The sequence below is a fragment of the Salarias fasciatus genome, chromosome 4 (genome assembly GCF_902148845.1).
Source record: "Salarias fasciatus chromosome 4, fSalaFa1.1, whole genome shotgun sequence".
Classification (NCBI taxonomy): Eukaryota; Metazoa; Chordata; class Actinopteri; order Blenniiformes; family Blenniidae; genus Salarias; species Salarias fasciatus.
In genome coordinates, this window is record NC_043748.1 from 18,311,987 (window position 1) to 18,333,469 (window position 21,483).

General features: G+C 42.2%; 2 protein-coding genes across 7 annotated transcripts; both read left to right on the forward strand.

Moving 5' to 3' along the window:
• Nucleotides 1-619: 619 nt before the first annotated feature.
• LOC115387342 (ferritin, middle subunit) lies at nucleotides 620-2,141 on the forward strand. The gene is made up of 4 exons (XM_030090022.1): nucleotides 620-957; nucleotides 1,290-1,435; nucleotides 1,532-1,657; nucleotides 1,737-2,141. Exons 1-4 carry the CDS (start codon nucleotides 852-854, stop codon nucleotides 1,890-1,892), a joined length of 534 nt encoding a protein of 177 aa, XP_029945882.1. The 5' UTR covers nucleotides 620-851; the 3' UTR covers nucleotides 1,893-2,141.
• Nucleotides 2,142-3,027: 886 nt separating this feature from the next.
• On the forward strand, nucleotides 3,028-21,348 carry LOC115387338 (histone acetyltransferase KAT7-like). Of its 6 annotated transcripts, XM_030090012.1 has the most exons (16): nucleotides 4,055-4,712; nucleotides 4,822-4,966; nucleotides 7,152-7,376; nucleotides 8,448-8,729; nucleotides 8,989-9,071; nucleotides 9,727-9,813; nucleotides 11,524-11,622; nucleotides 11,691-11,801; nucleotides 11,931-11,978; nucleotides 12,436-12,627; nucleotides 13,326-13,415; nucleotides 14,026-14,166; nucleotides 15,078-15,171; nucleotides 15,392-15,538; nucleotides 17,097-17,203; nucleotides 17,301-21,348. In XM_030090012.1, exons 1-16 carry the CDS (start codon nucleotides 4,686-4,688, stop codon nucleotides 17,397-17,399), a joined length of 1,977 nt encoding a protein of 658 aa, XP_029945872.1. In that variant the 5' UTR covers nucleotides 4,055-4,685; the 3' UTR covers nucleotides 17,400-21,348. The 6 variants fall into 6 exon arrangements, with proteins under 6 accessions (XP_029945871.1, XP_029945875.1, XP_029945870.1 ...); XM_030090011.1 differs by lacking the exon at nucleotides 4,055-4,712 and adding an exon at nucleotides 3,028-3,216 and having other exon boundaries at nucleotides 11,691-11,978; XM_030090015.1 differs by lacking the exons at nucleotides 4,055-4,712; nucleotides 11,931-11,978 and adding an exon at nucleotides 3,028-3,216.
• The last annotated feature ends 135 nt before the right edge of the window (nucleotides 21,349-21,483 follow it).

A 21,483-nucleotide genomic window follows, 5' to 3' on the forward strand; every position in this document is an offset into this window, starting at 1 on the left:
ACTAATAAAAATAAAAACACCTGACACATCTGATTTTAGGTTTTTGTGTGTGTGTTTATGTTTTGTTTTGTTTTTTCAGAGCAACTGCTTGAGATTGAGCGTACCTTTGTTCTGGTTGCTGCACCAGGCTGAGAATAACTTTGGGAGTGAGCTACTGTGAGACTTTGCTGGGACACAATATTGTGGAATTTACAGATAATCTTAATTTGTGTTTTATGTGTTCTAACTTTACCACTTTAGGTATTATTATTATTATTATTATTATTAGTAGTAGTAGTAGTAGTAGTATATAAAATCTTCTGTTTCTGTAGTTTCAGGTACCACAAAAACAATATCCCGGTAGATTGTATTCAAATTTTATTTGGAAAAATAATTCTTTTTCGTGGGTCTTGGGTTATTAAAGGTGCTTCGTCACTGCTGGAGGACTGCAGTCAGCAGATTATCTCCAGATTGTGTGAGGAACAATGATCATTGATGTCAATGAACTCCAAGAAAGAAAAAAACGGCCACTTCATCTCAATCTGACGTGTACGTCACATCCCAAGCACGCGGATTGGCTGAAACGTGCGGAGTGACGTAGGATGTGTCACGAGGTCTTCCCTCACTATAAATACCGGAAGCTGCGCGCTACCATTTCACACCAGGGGAAGACAGCCTCAAGGAGTTCTTGCTTCAACAGTGTTTGAACGGAACTTCTTTTACTTCATCCTCGCTCTTCGTCTTATCCGCTGAAGATTTTTCAACATTCCGGAATCGAAAAAAATCCTTCTTTACTTGAACGCTGCTGTGATAAAGTCGACGTAAAGCTCTATTTTTTCTACCGTCTCTGTTAAGAAAAACAACCAGCCAAAATGGAGTCTCAAGTGCGTCAGAACTACCACCGCGACTGCGAGGCCGCCATCAACCGCATGGTCAACATGGAGATGTTTGCCTCCTACACCTACACCTCCATGGTGAGTAAAACTGCTCAAATGTTCTTTTCAGTGTTGTTCTTGATACTTAATGGTCATCCACTACATTTCTTTTTCTTTTTTTTTTTTGCCGATAGCCATATATGAAGTGTCCTATTCCTCTCCTAATCTCACTAAACAAACATGCTGTGTCATGCTGAGGTTGTATTTTCGAGAGGAGTAATCATTCGACACCAGACCAGCTTTCAGTCATGACTCATGTTACTGACCACTGCTTGGCAGCATAACAAGTGTTCGTCACAATGTGTGTTTTCTTCTCTGGCCATATAATGATGGGTACTGTGTCCTAATCATTGCCTTTGTCCCCCCACCCCCCAGGCCTTTACTTCTCCCGTGATGATGTGGCCCTCCCAGGCTTCTCCCATTTCTTCAAGGAGAACAGCGAGGAGGAGCGGGAGCATGCTCACAAGCTGCTGTCCTTCCAGAACAAGAGAGGGGGCCGCATCTTCCTCCAGGATGTCAAGGTTGGTTTAAGTTATAAACTTCTAGTATTAACCACTCTGTCTGGGAGAGATCATCTGGGATTAAGCCGCAGTGGTTCAAAACTTGTTTCCTTCCAGAAACCTGAGCGTGATGAGTGGGGCAGTGGACTTGAGGCCATGCAGCTTGCCCTGCAGCTGGAGAAGACCGTGAACCAGGCTCTGCTGGACCTGCACAAGCTGGCCTCTGACCACACAGACCCACATGTAAGTTGTAAAACTTCTTCTGGAAATACTTGCCGAACTCGAGTGTTGGCCGGTTACTAATTTCCTCTTATCTTTTCAGCTGTGTGACTTCCTTGAGAGCCACTACCTTAATGAGCAGGTGGAGTCCATCAAGAAGCTGGGTGACTACATCACCAACCTCACCCGCATGGATGCTCACAACAACAAGATGGCAGAATATCTGTTTGACAAGCACACCCTGGGGAACAAGAGCTAAGAAGCCTCAGCATGATCCTGGAGAAGAATCGCCTCCGGGTTTCAGCTGCACAGCTCCAGCTTCACATTACCTAATCATGTGTGATTTGTGCCTAACCCATAAAGCTGCCATCTCAAGTTGTCATACGTAGTGGTTTCTTTGAAATGTCACCCAGCAGGATCAGTTTGCCACTGAACCTCTTGTGTGGCTTTTTCAAATGGTTTGTGGCTATTTCTGATGTCCTAATCTGAATAAAACATTTGAGCTGGATCTTTGGTCTCTGTCTGGATCTATTATGACTTGTGTGTTATGAGCTGTATTTCAGATTATGTGGCAGGGTTTAATTAAAATTTATGCAAAATAGATGTGTTTAGTACAAAAGCAGGAAGTCAGGCTTTGAATTGGCTAATAAAGAAGTTGAGTAGATGTTTCCTTAAAATATTTATGGTCTAAACTTGTAATGAAAGTTATGGCAAAATGAAGCATACCAGACTTTGCAAAAATACCTCTAAAGGTCTGCCTGAAGCCAAAGGGACTATCTGTTTCTGAACGAGCCATTTGGTCACATTTCTTTGAGAGCTCCACCCCACCCTTCAAATGTGCCATATGGTATCTCCTGAAGACCTGACGCTGCAGCAGTACTGTGACAGGCATCCTTTACGCAATTAAGGGCTGCAGTAAACGGCCATGCCTCTCCTGAGCTGCTTTAGATGGCAAATTGAAAGATTCCGGTAACATTGAAGCGTCTCACAGATGTAATTAGGAAAACGTAATATGCTGTCGTGACATTATGCTCCAGTGCATGTGTAACATTTGTAATTGTCTCGTGGTCTCCTCTGATGGAAACATTTCTTGTTCGTTATTTCCTAAGGCCATCTGGAGAAGATTCTTGGAACAACTCGAAGAAAATAGAGATACGGCGGATTTAGTTTCAAATGTTTTAAACTTGATTAATTTTCTTTTTGTTGACCACTGTTCAACAATAATTTAATACTGCTTTTTTTGGGGAATTGGTGACTTATTCGCTCATTGTTTTTGTCTTTGTATGCAAGGAGTTGCTTTAACTCCGGCTTTTGCAAAATATAAACATCCCCGCAGCTGTATGTTTCCACCCGGATGCATTTTGACAGCGGACCCAGAGATGCAGTGAGCATGCGCAGTGTCCTATAGGAAGTGCGGAGAAATTTATGCGCTTTTTTTCAGCTGAGTTGGCTCATGTCAACTACGGACGGTTTGTTGTTGTTGCGACCTCTGTGCAGCTTTGGATAATCTGTTCCCAAACTCCGGAATAGTTATCAGCCTGAGGGGGACCCGTCAAGTCTTTGGAGAAATGCCCCGCAGAAAGGTAAAGCGGACTCAGTCGTTAGTACACATAACATCACGTCATAGCTAACGTTAGCGTCCATAGGGGGGCAAATCAAAGTTCATTCAGTTAGCCGAGGGCTGTTCCGTATAGGTGCGACGTCCATCATGAGGCGAAGTGTTTTTGTGACGATTTTAACTGTTGGTATGAGGTTGGATCCGTGTTGTTGCAGCCAAGCTGCGTTAGCCTCTGTAAGTGCTGAGTTGCGAGGATGCGCTGTTATTTATTGAGTGCCACGCCTCTCTTGCACAAAAGTGCGAAAAAAGGCCGCGTTTTTACCAACTTTAAGAGAGAGCGAGCAGAGAAAGCGGCATGCGCCCTTTAACGCAAATAACGGCAGTTTTGTCTAACTGACATAAATGGAACAGGCTGTTCTTTGGGTGCGAGGACGCAGCGAGCGCCCGCACCAAAACAACGCTGTGATTGGTCAGTCGTGTGATGAAACCCGCGTTGATTGGTTGGCCTTTTTTAAACCCCGCCTTATCTTTAATTTGATTGGTCATATGCAAATGAGTGGCTCAGCCCCCTCAACGTGAAGTTACTGCGCTCTTGGTAATGTGCGCTGGAAAATGAATGTATTATTTATTTTTCATTTATTTATTTATTCATTCATTTATCCATCTATATTTTTGTCTATCACATATCTACTCTAGGAAATTATCATTTTTAAATATGTCATTATGATATATTTTCGTTGAGTTTCGCGACTTTTTTATTGTTTTTATTATACCAACAAAATATCTATTAGCTTTTTATTGTAATTGTAAGTACTCTGTTGATTTGTGTTTTCACTCTTTCACGTAATACTATGTTCCAATGGTTCAGGAGTCATGTCGTGAAATGATCACATGGAAATAACAATAATAACAAGTAGCTATTAGGGATATTAAATTATTGTACAGTAGTTTTTCAGTTTTATGTTGTAGTTATTGCCTTGCAAAGAACCATGAATTGCCTTGTGTCTGAATGTTGAGAAATATTTTACTTGTTTAAAGATCTTGGAAGAATATCATTGATCAAATTAAAATGCAAAAAAAAAAAAAAAAAAAATCTTGGGCTATCTTCAACACAAATGAGGAGGTAGCTGCTGCTGAAAGCTTCTTATTTCTGTACAGGAAAAGGAATCGAAGAGTTGCTGGTATTTTATGTGGCTCTCGTCCAGGTGCCCCTTTCCCCACCCCCACTCAGAAGGCTTCTGTTTCATGTCGGGGGACTAGCTTTCAGTTTGTTGTGGTGTAGAACCTGTGTTTTTGAGGATTTTACTACTTGTTGCCATATTAAGGGACGATTTGTATTGTCATTTAAGTAGTCTGATTTATAATCGTGCCGAACAGACTACGTTGTTGTCGGGAAACTGCTATACACTGTTTTATATTGGTGAAGTCAGTTTTTCTGGGTGTGTTTGACAAGTTGATGTAAACAGTTACAGTTGGTGATGCTCCTCCCCCAGGATGGGATCCTTGTTGAATTATCCGCTGGTAATTACAAGCAAAAAAAGTTTATTAGCTGTAATGATTTATTGTTTATGTTAAATTCCATATATTTTTGTCGTCAAAGTCGTTTTGTTGGGTTGTTGTTTTCTTCCAGAGGACCGCCGGCAGTAGTTCGGATGGAACCGAGGACTCGGATTTTTCCGCCGATCTCGAGCACGCCGAAGCTCCCGAGAGCGCGCACAGACGCAGCAGCACGCGCCTGACGCGCGCGTCCCTGCGCCTCAGCCAGAGCTCCGCAGGTAAACACTTGTTTTTATTTTGGATGGAAGGCACGTCAGGATTTCGCTTAAACGAATATTATAGTTTAGAAGGAAGCACTTTAGAAAGGAGAAAAGGAGAGATCTGAAAATACTAAATATTCCAAACAATACTCAGGCAGTATTGGAAAAAACAAAGAATTGATTGAAATAGATAGAAAAGTTTTCTTGAATAAGGACACTTTTATACTAAAATATATAAAGATAATACAGGACTTGGACTCGATATAATTGAGGACTGCAAAAACGTCACTGTCACCACCAGGGAGTAGAATTTAAGGGTAAAGACAGCTGATTCAATGAAAATGTTTTATTGTATGTTTGTAATTTAATGAAATTGTATGTATTGTTTTCTTGGTTTTTTTTTTTTTTTTTTTTTTTTTTACTTAAGAATAAACTTTGGAGTAATTTCAGTAGGTGACATTACATGTCACCAGTCCATCACCTAGCGACAGCAGAGGGACAGACACACATTCATTCACATCCAGGGGCAATTGACCTGGCATGCACATTTTTGGACTGTGGGAGGAAACCCACACACACACAGGGAGAACATGCAAAGTGCTCACAATGTATTTAAATATTATGTCAATTTAATTCCAAAATTCCCTGTTGATAGGAGCCAGTCTATTTAATTTAAATTGTAAATGACAAAAATAAATAAAAAAGCGGCCTGCACAGTAGTGCAGTGATCAGCACTGTTGCTTCATAGTATAAACACCGAATTTTGAGTTTTGAGGCATTGATATGGAAGTTTGCATGTTCCCCTTGTGTCGTTTCAGATCAATTAGTGATTGTGTCTCTCTGTGTTTCTGTATAATCTGAATTTAGTCATTTGCTGCTTTAAACAAAAACTCTTAAAAACAGACTGTTTCAACATTGTGTTCGCAAGGGATTAGATTTGATCAGATATTTGCTTATATGACATGTGGCCTGGTTCATTCTGACAAAAATCTTGGATACTGTGACGGCTGGATGCGTTGAGGGTGGATGGGAGTACGGATGGTAGTACAGGGGCCTGGTGGAGGACTTCAAAGAATAGTGCAGCTCAAACCACCTGCAGGCGAATACCTCCAAGACCAAGGAGACGGTGGGGGATTTCATGAGGAATAGACTCTATCTTGAAACACTTTCAGTCACGTGTGCAAATAGTGTTGTCGTATGTAAGCTACTGAGCAATCTCTCAGGATTAAGGATCTATCATCATCATCATCATCGGAGATCACACAGGTCCTGTCACTTTGCCGGGTCTGAGGCTCCTAAATTAGATCAACTTGTCAAAAAACAACAATGATAATAAGGTACTTTTTCTTCCAAAGAAAAAAAAAATCATATCACAAATACTTTTTCTCATCTTCAGTAAACCAGTAAAGCAGTCGTGGTGTTGGTTCTCAGAATGAGCATGTTCTCAGTCACAGACCACAGAGGGACCTCAAACCTTCCTTCACTTCACCAGTTCAGAAGTAGCTTTTGTATATGGGCAGCCATAAAGCATGAATGGATTCAGACAGGCTGACCTCCCCCCTCTCCTGCCTCACACACACAAACTCTGCGCCCACCCCCTGTGTGACCTCTTTCTGCTGTGGCTGCCAGAGGGGATTTACAACCGAGAAAGAACGGCTGACACTCTTTCTTCTGCGGTTTGTTACGGAAACAAGTTGACTCCGCCGTCCCAGTCCTCTCACAGACTCTGAAAAATGGCACAGAGAATAGTTATCTGCCGAAAGGAGTGGGATCAGACCTTCAGGTTTTTGTCTTCAGCAGGATCTTCATGAACCCTGAGGCTGCTCGCAACAAGTAACTCTTTCTTGTTTGTGCTGTAATTTGCTTAGAGTTTGCTGGCTGAACGTGTTTTAGATATTCTGGCTGTTCAGTGAGCGTTCTGCAGTGTATCTTATCAGGGCAAATGTGGTTTTTACTTAACTATTGATAATTTTGACTGTTGAACATTCACTCGACCAGTTTTTGTCCCCTGAAACAAGAAGGCTTAGTAAATTCCAAGAAGGTATTGAATGTTTTTTGCTTGAATATTTGATTCATGTCGTAATTTTTGATGTGCAGTGAAGGCAGCATCATTAGGTCAGTCGAACAACTGCAGTGGAGGTCAGAGTTGTGAAATTCCTGCCTTTGTCAATGTGTCAGCAGTTTTCTGTCCTCTCTTTGATAGATAATTGCGTCTCAGCACGGAACAGCTCTCCTGTGGCTGTTTGTCCCGACGAAGGCCTGAATTCAGCAGCAGAGGCGGCGGCGGCAGCAGCAGAGGCGGTGGCAGCTTCAGTCTTCTCCTCTGGACGCAGGATCACACGGAGCCAGCAGGGGGCATCGAACACCGCCGCCAAAAAATACCCCTTAAGACAGAGCCGGTCATCGGGTTCAGACACTGAGGCGAATGGTGAGAGCTGAGAAGCTCCATTTACACTTTATTAGTTGAAAGACTGTAGAAAGAAAAGTATAATTGCTGCAGATACTGAAAATGCTGAACTGTAACTCAAGAGGGCATTTTTGAGATACTCTATGAACAACAGTATATGATTACCCTGACTAAACAGCAGGTGGCAGCGTTGCCTCAGTGTAAGAGAGTGATGCAGCATGAACACCAAAGTTAAACTGTAAAAGCAGTCTAGGATAAGTACGGTATACATACTGAAGGCTGCGGGAATCGTGTTTCAGAGGGCTGATTTGCAAAATGACACACACAAATTTTTGCACTTTCATGTGCAACATAGTCCTTATCGTACAATGAATGAAAAACGATTTTTGGAAAATTCACTTTATTGTGCTCAAGGAAGCAGAGTAAAATAACCTGATGTTAAAAATGCACACATTTTTCAATGAATAATTTTAAGACTATTCAGTTTTTTTTGTGCTTTTTCAGGATGCACTCATATTTCTTTGCACTGAAACAAATATTTTGTTGTTGGGGCTCATTTATTTTGGATGTAGCTTCAATACGAATACGAATACGAATACTTTATTGTCCACCGAGGTGGAAATTTGTCTTTGGTTTCACCAGCCACATTAAGAAACATGAACTAGAGAGAGTTTGATGTATCTATAATTTAAAGAGATCAGGAAACCTTGTTGACACTACAGACGATTTGCAATCATCAAAGCACATCCAGAAGGATCACATTAACAGTTGAAGTAAGAACATAGCAAATAAAGAAGCTTTCACAGAGGTCTGCTTGATAATATGATCACAGAATCAACTTCCATTAAAGACTTTTGCTCGACAAATACCACTGCTTATGATTTTATATCAAGGGGACAGCTAAAAAACTCAGTTGCCAGTTCAATATTTATGATTTTTGTAGAGAATTTCTCAAATAGATTGGCAAAACGTAAGAATTGTGGACCAAAATGTGTCATAATGTGGATGGGTTCCCATATTGGATCAATATCTTTCTCAGTCTTGCTGAATCTTTCTGTGCACTGATGCATTTTTCTTGTCCTGGTTACGCAGACAATAAACCGGGGGCTGACCGTGACGAGACGCCTCCACGCACGCCAACAGGCAACGCCCCCTCCTCGGAATCTGACCTCGAAGTGTCCAGCCCGAGCAACGACCTCGTCTCCTCCAGCAACGACGTCGTCGTCTCCCAAGAGGAGGACGAGCGGCTGGCGAAGGAGCTGTCTCTCAAAGAGGCCGCCGCCCACGACCTCTCCCACCGGCCCAAGCGACGGCGCTTCCACGAGAGCTACAACTTCAACATGAAGTGTCCCACGCCTGGCTGCAACTCACTGGGTGAGAGCAGAACTCGTGTGTTTCTCTGGATCAGACTTCTTAAGAGATCCTTTAAACTCAGTCAGCCAGAGGAGTCAGGTGCGATGGGATCAGTTATTGCTGTTGAAAGCAGTTTTCAGCATTTTCCACAAGCAATGAAAAACATCACATCTATGAAATAACATATGTACCATGAAGTCCAGTGATCCATTATCAAGTATGATTCTGTATCAGTGTAGGTTAAATGAAACTCATAAAGCCCTTTCTTCATTTTTTTTAGGTCATCTAACAGGACGACACGAAAGACATTTTTCCATATCAGGATGCCCTCTTTACCACAACCTCTCTGCTGATGAATGCAAGGTACACACACACACACACACACACACACACACACACACACACACACACACACACACCCACCATTGGCATAATGTTTTCTGTAGCCCTTCAGGCTCACATCAGCTGTTTTCTCTGTCCTTGACCCTTCAATGAACAGAAGTTGTTTTTCACCCAAAACCTCATCTCAGCCCTGAAAGGTGCTGTATGTCAAAGGAAAGGTCCATTTCATGCATTAGGTGGCAGAAAGAGTCACTGCAGCTCATTATAGGTGCTGCTCTTTTGGATTTCTAATGAAAGAAAAAAACATTAATGCAGTTACTCTGTTTTTTTTACTATTCAATCTGCCTTTTTTCTCACTGCACTGAGGACACACTCTATGCTGAATTTTGAAGATGAGAGTGTGACTTCTTTTCTTTTTATCAGTTTATTTTTAAAAGCATAGAAGAAGAGAGCTACAATTCTTGTGATACTGTGTTTTGCATCAGTTTTTCTCAAATGTGTTAGTATTGCCTTTATCTGAGACTGGTTTTCTGCCAACACACTGAGGAGAACGTGAAACGCAAACCAACAGAAAGAAATTGGAATTGTCAAGCTGTGAAGCCTCCAGGAACACAGAGAGCTCTTCCGCGATGTTTCTGACGTTCGCCGTTGGCACGCTGTGTTGCTGTTCTGTCAGGGCAAGGCATCAACGCGGGACAAACAGACCGAGGAAAGGACGCTGTCGCACCGCCAGGACGAGAACAGGCACTCCACAAGAAGCCAGGTAACAGGGACATCGTGGTGATGGCGCACGCTCGCACCTGAAACAGACAGATGTACTGACTTCCTGTGGGGGGAACCTGCTGCTGTGACACAGGTGTGTTTGTGTGTGGAGAGGGAAAACCCCCCACACACAGAAGAAACGCACTCCACTGTGCGATTTGCCGCTGTAGCAGTGTCAGAGGAGTCGTGGCGAAAGTGGCCGCTCCTCCTCATATTGTGTAATTCATAGGTTTGACACAAAAATCAACAAAATAAACAGAGCTACAGTATCTTTTTCAGCAATAAAAGCATGAAAACCAAACTCTGATGCAACAAATCTTTCACATATTTAGTGAGCAGAAATGAAAGCATCCACCTTTGCTGCACTTTTTACAAAACCTTCAAGAACAAACATGAATTTATTTGGGAAAACAAGAAGACATCTTGCTTCTCTGCTTTAGTGTTTCTCATCAAATCTCATATTGACAAAAAACTCAAGATTTCTGCATGTATGAATTCACCACTTCACTCTGTGTATGAATATTTGCTTTTATTGCTGCAGTCAGCTGCTCAATTCTGAGCAGTGTTGTTTAATGTCAGCTAATCTAAAATGCAACTAACTGTTTTAAAAATAATCAAAGTGTCAAAAAAAATAAAAGAAGACACAAGGAAGGTTATGGGATATTTGTTCTATAATTTTTGTTCTTGAAGTATCTGGAAATTTTATTATTCAGGCTGGCAGTGGGTGAAATGAAAAATGAATTCTCCTGCCCTTGAAGTCCAGAAGACTTCACACAGCACAACATTTACACACCAAGTCTTGGTTGTGATGGCAACCGTTCCCTGGAGGATGCTGCCTCTGCTGGACCGGTGCTGCTGCAATAAAGCTGGAGATTTACAGCGTGAATTACAGGAACTAACTGTAAGGAGAGATTTCTAAGGGAACTTTTGTTTGAACCGGCAAGGACAGCAAAATAATACTGACTTCTTTTTCAGATGTAGATTTAAAATCAAAGGCTGTTTAATGCTTCAGCGGCTAAAGCGGTTTTCAAAGATTTAATTTAATCTTGTTTGTATTTGTGTCAAAGAATCTGAACCAACCTAAAGTGGGTCTGAATGTTTAAAGAAATGAGTTTACATTGGAATTTGTTGGGGTTTTTTTCCCATATTGTCCAGCCCCAGTGTGTTTGCGGGTCCTCACATTATAAATGAAATAAAGTTAAGGTTGGCTGATTGTAATTAAAACTACTATATAAGTTTGAAAAGCTGTTGCAGTTTTGATAAATTAAGAGATTTTAATCTGCGAAAACACCGTCATTCACTTTTACACTGAGGAGTTTAGGACCTTGAGGAAGTGACAAGATTTTTTGGAGTTATTTTTGTAATGTTGGCAGATTTGTGATTCTGTGATTAACAGAATGAAACATGTCTTTTCTGTGTGTGAAAACTTGGTAAAACCAGACACAGAGAAAGTCACTCACATTCACACCTGCAGGCCATTTATCCCCCCAATTAGCCTCACACAGGTTTTTGGACTTGTGGGAGGAAATAGTTTCTGGAGAAAAACCCACACACACCTCGGAGGAACATACCACCCTGACACAGAACGGCCCGGAGACAAGCTTTGACTCATGTAGCTGTGAGGCCAGAGTGCCGTCCACTGCTCCACCAGCCCGACTGCCGACCTCCAGAGATCAAGATTGGCGTCAGCGTTTGTGGTTTGTCTTCTCAGGCGCCCACAGACCGTCAGCTGCGCTACAAAGAGAAGGTGACGGAGCTGAGGAGGAAGAGGAACTCGGGCCTCAATAAGGAGCAGAAGGAGAAGTACATGGTGAGTGTGTGTGAAACGAGTCACGCCGCACGCATTTCACCGCTCTCACCTCCGCGTCCGATCACCAGGAGCACCGGCAGAGCCACGGGACGACCCGGGAGCCGCTGCTGGAGAACATCACCAGCGACTACGACCTCGAGCTGTTCAGGAAAGCGCAGGCACGTGCCTCGGAGGACCTTGTAAGAGAGAAAACTCATCATCACCTCCCTCCTTGGCACTTTCCCCTCCTCCCCCCCTCCCTCTTCCCTCTTCCCTTTCTTTTTTGTGTGCCCCCTTTGCTACCTTGTTCCTCTTCTTCTCTGTTTCAGTCCGCACACCCTCCCCTGCAGGCACAGGAAGAGTCTGAGATATTTTTGGTAGTTTGGACGATCGCTTTGTGTCTTTCTGTGTTTGCTTTTATACCTGCTCTTTTCCTTTTGTGGCCCATTCTGACAGGACGGATTTTTCCTATAGTGTCAGTTTCGCAGCAAAAATTAATGATGTTTGATTTGTTTTTAACTTTTCCCACCCTGTTAGTGTGATATAATCATCGCCATGCATCGGTACTGAGTGTAAATATTAGTGGTCAAATATTTCCTGATGATTTTCCTTCATGTGTGATATTCAATCACATTTCTTCATCCCAGTTTTTTCCTCTCATCTCTGTTTTATTTTCTGGCTCCACTGAGGTTTTCCTGTGTTATCTTTGACTCACCTCATCCTCTTCCCTGATTAACTGCGACATTTCTCCACCTCCCTCTCCTCCCCGCTCCCGTCCTCCTCACGCCCACTCCTCCGCCCCGCCCCCGCCGCCGTCCGGTCCCGGCTGTGCAGGAGAAGCTGCGTCTGGCCGGACAGGTGTCGGAGGGCAGCAACATGATAAAGACCATCGTGTTCGGCCGCTACGAGCTGGACACCTGGTACCACTCGCCGTACCCGGAGGAGTACGCCCGCCTGGGGAGGCTCTACATGTGCGAGTTCTGCCTGAAGTACATGAAGAGCCAGACCATTCTGCGCAGGCACATGGTGAGGCAGCTGCAGGGCTTCCTGATGGCCCTCAAAGTGCAGAGGCAGCTCAGATCTACACTCAGTATCCAGTAAAATGTCCAAACACCTCAAGGATTTAACAAACGATTTAACATCACGCTTTATTTAGCAAATCTGCACGAAGACCAGAAAACCTTTCGAGTGTTTCTTTTCAATCTAATGTTTTAAAAGATAAATACATGCCTCCATCCTCAGTGTGCTAGTTCTCATGGACTCACCTTGATCGAAGGTCTCTACTGCTGACGAGCAGGAAGTTTTCAAATGAGTGTAATTGTTTCTCATTATAGATATGTCATCACTTTTGTAATTCTCGCTGTCTGTTCAGTTCATATTGCAGTGAGAGGAAAAAAATAATACTGCTAACTCCTTTCCTGTGGTTTATCAGTTCTGTTTGAGCTCAGCTGAGAATATCTCTGATCAATAACAGGCCAAGTATGAAGTGATGTGTGAAAATGGACAGAGACTCGCTTTTCATGCTCCTGCTGTTTCTCAGTGCCCGAAGCGTCTCATAATTTTAGTCTTGGACTCTATTTCGGTCCTCCAATACTAAAACACTACAGTTGCATAAGTCTGGTGAAATGTGAGACAATATATACTGATATTCACTTCTTGGACTTATTTTTATTCCTGCTTTTTTTTTTTCTCTCTCCATTTGTCCTCTCGTGTCTCCTCTAAAGGCAAAGTGTGTGTGGAAACACCCTCCAGGTGACGAGATCTACAGAAAGGGGAACATCTCTGTCTTTGAGGTGGATGGAAAAAAGAACAAGGTGAGGAATCATTGCTCCTCTTTCAAGACTTTCCACCAGTTCATCCGAGATTTGACGGTTTTCCTGCAAGAACAGCAGAAATTTCACCTGAAATGTGCATTGTTTATCTCCTGGCTCTCGATGTCTTGGCTTGTTAACATTATAGAGGAAGCTACAATACCATCAACACATCTGGACCTACCTGCCTACAAAACAACAAATTTAACAACTTCTCAAAACTGTTTTGTTTTTTATTTCCTGCCTGGAGCAGGTAGCAAGCATGAGGATTATCACTTCATAACTGTTTTGCATCATCATCATCTAAGGTTTTAGCCCTACGAGCAGATTATTCCTCACAGTTTAACACCTACAGCTTTATGGAGCTCTTACTGGACAAAGAACTAACTCACAACACCACCATGTGGTTGAAATTGGTATTACCAGATCGCGGTGAGGACGCTCTCTTACTAACCTCTGTCCTGATTATGAGATTTCTTTGAAAGAAGCCGAAGCTAAACTTGCTTGTTTCAGACAGTGAAGTGATGAATGTGTGTTTTAAATCCGAACTTTTTCAATGCGACTCTAGTTAATTTCTTGATTCTGATGTCTGTTTGTTCTCATTCCCTCTCAGATTTACTGCCAGAACTTGTGTTTGCTGGCAAAGCTCTTCCTGGACCACAAGACTCTGTATTACGACGTGGAGCCGTTCCTCTTCTACGTGATGACCGAAGCTGACAGCACCGGGTGCCACCTGGTCGGATACTTCTCCAAGGTATCTCCAGCCAGACGGGAATCTCACTTTCAGCTGTTGAATTGATCAGAGTCTGAGCGTATTCCATCAGTAATGTTGTGGAGTTATGGATTATTAGATGGTGTTACGAAGCGGTGGGTGTCAAAAATACTTGGGGGATTAAGGTGAATTTAAGAAGCATTGCACTCTAGTTTTACTATGGATTCCACCTCTATGACAATGTTTAAAAACTGTTTTTTCTTGAGTTTTTAATAATTTTTGGATTCATCTTGAACTTTTATCTTGCAAACGTAAAAGTATAAAGTTGGATTTAGCCAAATTGAGCAGAACAATTGTTGGAAAGACCACTGATGACGTGATTGATTTGCACGAAATGAGACCTGTGAGTAAACCTGATGCTGCCAAACACATTACAGTCACTGCAAAAATAATAGACAGAAAAACTAATTCATTCCTGTCTTTTTAAAAAAAGGGTAAAGGAGTGGTTTTGTGGTTGTTTGTTGTGTACAGATGCTTTGTTTTATTTTATTTTTCTATGTCACAAATTTTCCCCTTTGGGGTAAATAGAGATACTTCATGCAAACTCCCACCAGAAAAACCCTCATGTTCAGTCATTGACCTTCGAATATGACAAAATATCACATTATTTATTCTTTACATGGTGAAACAAGTGCTGTTTTTGATCATGTTTTTTCAGAAGGCACAGGAGAAACAGATGGCTTCTAAAGGGGCTTGTTAGTTCAGTTAACCTGATTTTCACAAAAGGAAGAAAAAGTCAGTAGGACTACAGTACTAAAAGCAACGAGAGATCAGTGAATCAGGCTTTGTAAATATCAAGTATAACCAGCTGTAGCCTCAAATTGACAGTTCTTTCTGCTGTTGGTGACGGTGAAAAACCTGCGTCTGTTCTCGTGTTTCGTGTTTCCCTGCAGGAGAAAAACTCTTTCTTGAACTACAACGTGTCCTGCATCCTCACCATGCCCCAGTACATGAGGCAGGGCTACGGCAAGATGCTCATAGACTTCAGTGAGTACGCACTCTGACAGTGCGGATTGCTCTCTGCTCCGTGTGCGACAAAAAGCAGCATCGCCTCCCCGCACGCCACCCAGGGACCGGCACAGAGCAATAACACCAGATTTAGATACTTCCCGAGTGCAGACTCTGGAGATTGCAGTATTACAGTCTTCAGTCTCACTTTGTGGCGGTTAGGGAAGAGCTTAAGCTCCATTTAATTTTTTCTTCTCAGGTTATCTTTTGTCCAAAGTGGAGGAGAAGGTGGGTTCACCCGAGCGGCCGCTGTCCGACCTGGGACTCATCAGCTACCGGAGCTACTGGAAAGAAGTGCTGCTTCGCTACCTGAACAACTTCCAGGGCAAAGAGATCTCCATCAAAGGTCTGAGCCTCCTCTTGTTTTTCATCACAAAACAAGTCGTGCAGCCGAGGTTCAGGAAGCGGAAACTTGCCCACGAAACAGCATTCCTGGATCCTGAGAAGTTCTTCACATTGTGCGTCCATGCAGCCAAGTGTGACCTGTTTTGTGAATGATTCAGCGGTGTCGAGATGAACAGAGGTGGACGTGCACGAGGCTTCGCCTGTGCGTTCTACAAAAACAGGTCAACCAAACACGCTGAGGATGCAGGACGATCACCCAGCATGCTCCAGTTCTCTTTCCACCAGTTTCACCAGGTCACACTTTTGTTTTCAAACGGCTCTTTTTTTTTTTTTTTTTGACCAAGTCAAACGTCCATGTAGTTAAACCAGAACCCTCACACACACTCGCTCTGAGGTGATGCCAGTAGTTGTTAATGCCCATAGCCCTTGTACTCATCTTTTTAAAAAAGTGAAATCTCTAATTGGTTTGCATTCTTATACTTGAGATTGAGATATTTTGTCATTCCTGTAAAAAAACAACAAAACTTCATTGAACCTAAAATCCACTAAAAGTTTGTCTCTGTCCATTATGAAAACTTCAGTCTTGTACTGATTCACAACAGTTCATAAACCATTTTCACCTCAGTTAAGCACCAAGTAACGAAGGTCTCCCTCACCGGACGGGCGCAGACGTTAACCACAACACTGCAACAAAACAAACAGCTCAGCGACACCCTCTGCCCTCAGATCCACCCTCTTTTGTCTTCATCTTCCCGCACTTCATCGACAGCGTAAGAATCTATGTGAACCTCGCGCAGAGAGAAAGGACGAACTGTTATGAGTCATCCTGCTGTGAGAGTGCGCTCTCTCCGTGCCCTCATGATCTCCGCTGCAGCTCCAGTAATCAGCACAAATTAGTTTTTATCATTGCTCAAAAGGCTTTTGATTAGTTTGACCTGGATTGCGACATTTTCATATTTCATAAACAGGTGAGAATGTGGTCGTGCTTTGTTGAAGTTATGATTCAGTGTTGTGCTGTCAGACGTATACATATCAGAACGCAGGAGCTTCATGGCTTTTGTCAGGATGTGTCAGTGTTCATGTTTTGATCATAACACCAAGTTGTTTTGTGCATTTCAGTGAAAACTATTTCTCTGTACAAGAACCGTGCAGTTCCATAACATTCTTGGCTCTTTGGCACATCCCACAAACGCACGTTCCTGTGGTATCAGCTAATCTTTACAGTAGTGCAAGATTCGTTGGAACAGACGTCACAGCAAAGAAATGGTCTCTCAAACTGAAATTTCATAAATATCTGCGTTTAGTTTGTTTCAGTTACTGAGACCTTGAACAGTTCATCTAGAAATGACTGGATTCCTTCTCTGTACTCGGTTTCGGACCATTTTCAAATCGATCTGGTTCAGGCGGAGGGTCAAATCCGAGGAGATGAGCGGTGACTGTGTCATCTTCTGCACGTTTAACGAAAAGACCTTGAGTCAATATTCTAGAAAATACTGGCAGCGACAGCCCGAGGCTTCATCGTTAAAAAGACCCAACCGTTTGTTTGTGAAACTCTGCAGAGATCAGCCAGGAGACGGCGGTGAACCCGGTGGACATCGTCAGCACGCTGCAGTCCCTACAAATGCTCAAGTACTGGAAGGGAAAGCACCTGGTTTTAAAAAGACAGGTAGGACTCACAGTCCTAAAGCAGGGAGAAAAAAGAAAACAATAAATAATATCTAGGTCTCTGTTTGGCCGATAAGCTGAATCTGTTTTCCTCTCAGGACCTGATCGATGACTGGAAGGCCAAGGAGACCAAACGGGGGAACGGAAAGACCATCGACCCCACAGCCTTAAAATGGACCCCGCCTAAAGGGACGTAGAGGAGCTTCCTTTATACACTCCAACCTCACACAGAAACACACCACACACACACACACACACACACACACACATTCTGCTCTCTGTACACTGGCATGCTCACAAATCCTGAGCTTAAACTCTCACACAAACTCGCACTAATTGCTTCGAGTCAGTCGTCGCTCCGGGTTCAAGCAGTCACTGAATCAGCCCAACAAGTCCAGCAAACGACTGACGCCTGAGCAAGAGAGGAAAATCTGCTTGGATGTCAGTCAGAATCAGAAAAACAGTGAATAAATCCTGGAAAGAAATGTGTTGAGTGTCGACGATGCCTTGGCGTTAAAACCTGCGTTTTACTGAATCCGATATGTTTTAGTTCAGGACGTAAAGAGATCTGGTGAATTATTTCAGTGACTAATTCTGATTCTGCTAAAAATTTACTCAACTATTTGCTTTTGCATGATTTTAATTGTAAATTGAATTTTCTTCTCAAATTTTAACCCATCAGGATCCATAATTAAAGGGTTTCATTCCCACTTCTTATTTGCAGCACCCTGAAATTTGGCACCAGCCTCACTGCCTTGCTGGCAAATTTCAAAATTATTTTATTGTGGCTCCATAAAGAAAACAAAAATTCTCCATTTTAGTGTGATTACTGATATATGAAATAAATTTATACACAGAATGAAGTCAAATAGAGTAAGAATTATGGGAGTTTCATCAGACTTGAGCCAATGTGAGCCTAAAGGAGGCGGGGCATGGAGTCATGTTTCAGTAACGCATAACCATATAAGGAAAGCTACATCTGAACAACAGTCTGCTTTAATATTTCAACAAATAACTGTGAACTGAAAGTTTCCATGGTTGACTGAGACTTTAATGTTGAACCCTTCAAAACCCAAAAGGGGAACACTCCCATTGGCCGTCCCCTCGGACTCCAGTGACGCCAGCCTCGGCAGATTGTCATTTGCTGTAATTAAAAGTGAAAGTAATTGTTTCCCTCAGTCATCACAGAGCACCAGAGCTCGGTGGCTAATCCAATCAGCGACAGGCGACATCGAGCAAACCCGCTTCCCTCAGACAAACACCTTCTGGCAGACACAGACACAGACCAGCCGCTCCGCAGGGAGTTCCCGCTCACTCCGGGAGAGACTTGAAATTCACATCGGAACTAAAACGTCAGACTGTGAACATCCAGCACTTGAATGAAATGATGAATGTGGGGTCATTATAATCTACACGCTTCATTTCTAAATATGTGGAACTATTATTTTTAATCCCATTTCAAAGTGGGAAATCCCCCGTTTCCTCAGAGTTTGGGTGTAGACTTCTCAAATATTCATAAAAGCTTCACAATGAAATGTGAATATAAGTATAAGAATTACTGACAATTCCTGTTTCATTCAGAGAAAGTTGAACCTCAGAGTAACTTTTCCACAGATTTCAGCTCACGCTGCATCCCAGATTAATGCAGAATGAATTTATTTCATTATCTTGGCACTTGGACCAAACGGTGACTGTTTGAACCCGGAACTAACAGCTTTTCTCCCACGTAACAAACCTGTGTCAGCCGTCGGTCGGTTAGCGAGGAAGCTATAGCTGCCACTGGCCATGTTTTACACCGTTACCATGGAGACCTTTTTTTTTAATTATATTTTTACCTTTAAATATACCTTTGTTATCTCATGGTGTCTGCTTGTTTCATTGAGGTCATCGGACCTCTTTAAGCCTCTTTGTTTCCTTCTTTTTGTTTGTTTTAGTTAATTTCTTAATATTTGATACATTCTCTACCTCTAAGGTTTTACCACTGTATGAACGCTAAAAGGCTCATTTTAAGCTTCTATCTTACTTTTTTTTAATGTGTGTCGATTAACATGTAAAAAGTATGTAGCTGTGTTTTCCCAGCAGGCGTTTTCAGATAGATTTGTTTTCAATAAGCTATTTATATTCCTTTTTGTTTTTGTTTTTTTAAGAGAAATGAAATATATTAACTGCATAGAACGTAAAGGAAAGTAGAGGAATGTCTCACTCTGTAGGACCGGCTTCTATGTGAATATAAATATTTTTCAGAAAAAATGTGTACGTAGACTTGAATGTTTCTAGAAGCTCTTGGAGCGGTACAGACGACGACCGAGTCGTTTACATTTCAGAGTTTTATGGAAGGTGACGCTCGATTGGATCGAGACGTCGCTCCCAGTTTCTGCCACTGTTACGGCTGCGAGCACTTATGAAATTAGCAGGACGGCCTTTTGCGCGGGTCTCTTTTAGCGTGCTTGGCAGCGTTTTTCTTTCTGCACTGTTATCGATTCGTTGACTGAAAATTGAGTTCGACAATCTTCATGTTTATTGACTTGCTAAGTCAGCGTTTAAACTTTGTTCCAGGAAAAGGAAAGGAAATATTTTGGGCGAATATGTTAGGTCAGGTTAGCTTTAGTAAAAAACCTGAAGAAAGATTTTAGAGGTTTGCAAAACCTGACAGGGAAAAGTGATCATCCAGTAGGTGTGGTGGAACCCCTCTAAATCACAGCAAACCTTCTCAAAACCCAACAAACTACCAGAATAATCAGTTTTAATATGTGACGATGGCCATTCAGTCAAACACAAACACAAGCGCACAGACAACAGTACGCTATAAACATTAACCGTGGGAGAACACGGGCATTTGTTTGACCAGGATGGATCGTTATTACGAGTGATTCTTCACTATAAAACTACAGTCCAGGAGAGAGTGAACCGGGAGTCGTGACACTCTGGAGGCAGATGTTGTTGCACATCTGCCGTAGTTCTCATGTGCAACAGCAGCACTTTGACTGTCTACACGGAAATGGAGCCCAGGCATTCTTCAGAAAGTTGCATTTTCGTTCATTTACATGGAAACTGAATCGGAAAGTTCCACCTTGGAAGCCGTTTTTCAAAAAGTTGTTTCCAGGGGCTCCGTTGTCATGTAAACAGACACCAAAGCACAAGGAAAGTTTTGTTTTCACTTGAAAACTTTGTGGTGTAAACGAGGCCGTAGCCGCCAGAATTATGGGATTGAATTCAAGAAATCATTGTTTTGCATCACTTGCATGAAACGTTGCATAAACTGACTTCCTGCTCTCTACATTGCTTCTGCGATATTTCCTACAACCACCAGAGGGCGACTTGAGTTGCATGGAAAACCTATTGAAGAAGTGAAATCTGACATCACAGAGGTTTTTGTATCCACGCTATCGGTTTCCAACGTTCTTGCTGAATAAATATGTTGTGGAAATCTTCTTCTTTCAGCCAGCGGAGGGAACATCCTCTTTGTTTTGTTGTGCATTGCAGCTTTTGTGTTAAGTCTGTCTTATCTTCAAAGTTACAACCCATTATTCTTACTTTGTGTTGTTTTAGGATTGTTGCCTTTAACCTTTATAATTTCAAGATGCTTCTTTTCCCTTTGTCTTATTTTTTTATTGTTGTTTTTTTGTTGTTGTTTTGTACTTTCATGTATTTAATTGTCTTCACTGAGTGTCACACGAGGGGGAAAGCGTCTCACAGTGGACTTAAAGTCAATTTTAACCTCCAGTGGGTTTTTAGAGAACCTTTTAGCACCTGTTCTCAATAAATATGCTGTTGACTGAAATTACTCCTGACTTTTCTGTGTCTGACAAGACCCCTCCCCCCCCTTTTTTTGTGAAAAGTGCATTTACAAGGAAGTGCACTTACTGTTTAGATGGAGTTTGAAAGAAATAACACTCCTGATGACGATGTTCCACATATAACCCAGCCTCTTTTGTTGACTTGCACTCTTCTTTTCTTTTTTTTCTTTTTTTTTGACCAGACGCTAATTGATAATGACAAGTGAGAAACATCAGGCTTGGCTTCAGTTTCCTGGATTTAAAGAGGACTTATCTTTTGTTTGTGGTAATAAACAGATACAAAAAAAAAAACACCTGAATGTATATTTTCTTTGGCAAGAAAAGCTGGCATGTGTGGAGAATTTATTAATATCCTGATCAAAAAGGATCCCAAAATGTTTTGTTTTCTTTTTTTTTTTCTTTTTTAATTTCCCTGTGCCAATGGCAGCTATAGACGGGAAGCTTCAGAGCACTTCTGTTGGGTTTCAACACACCGTCAGTCAGC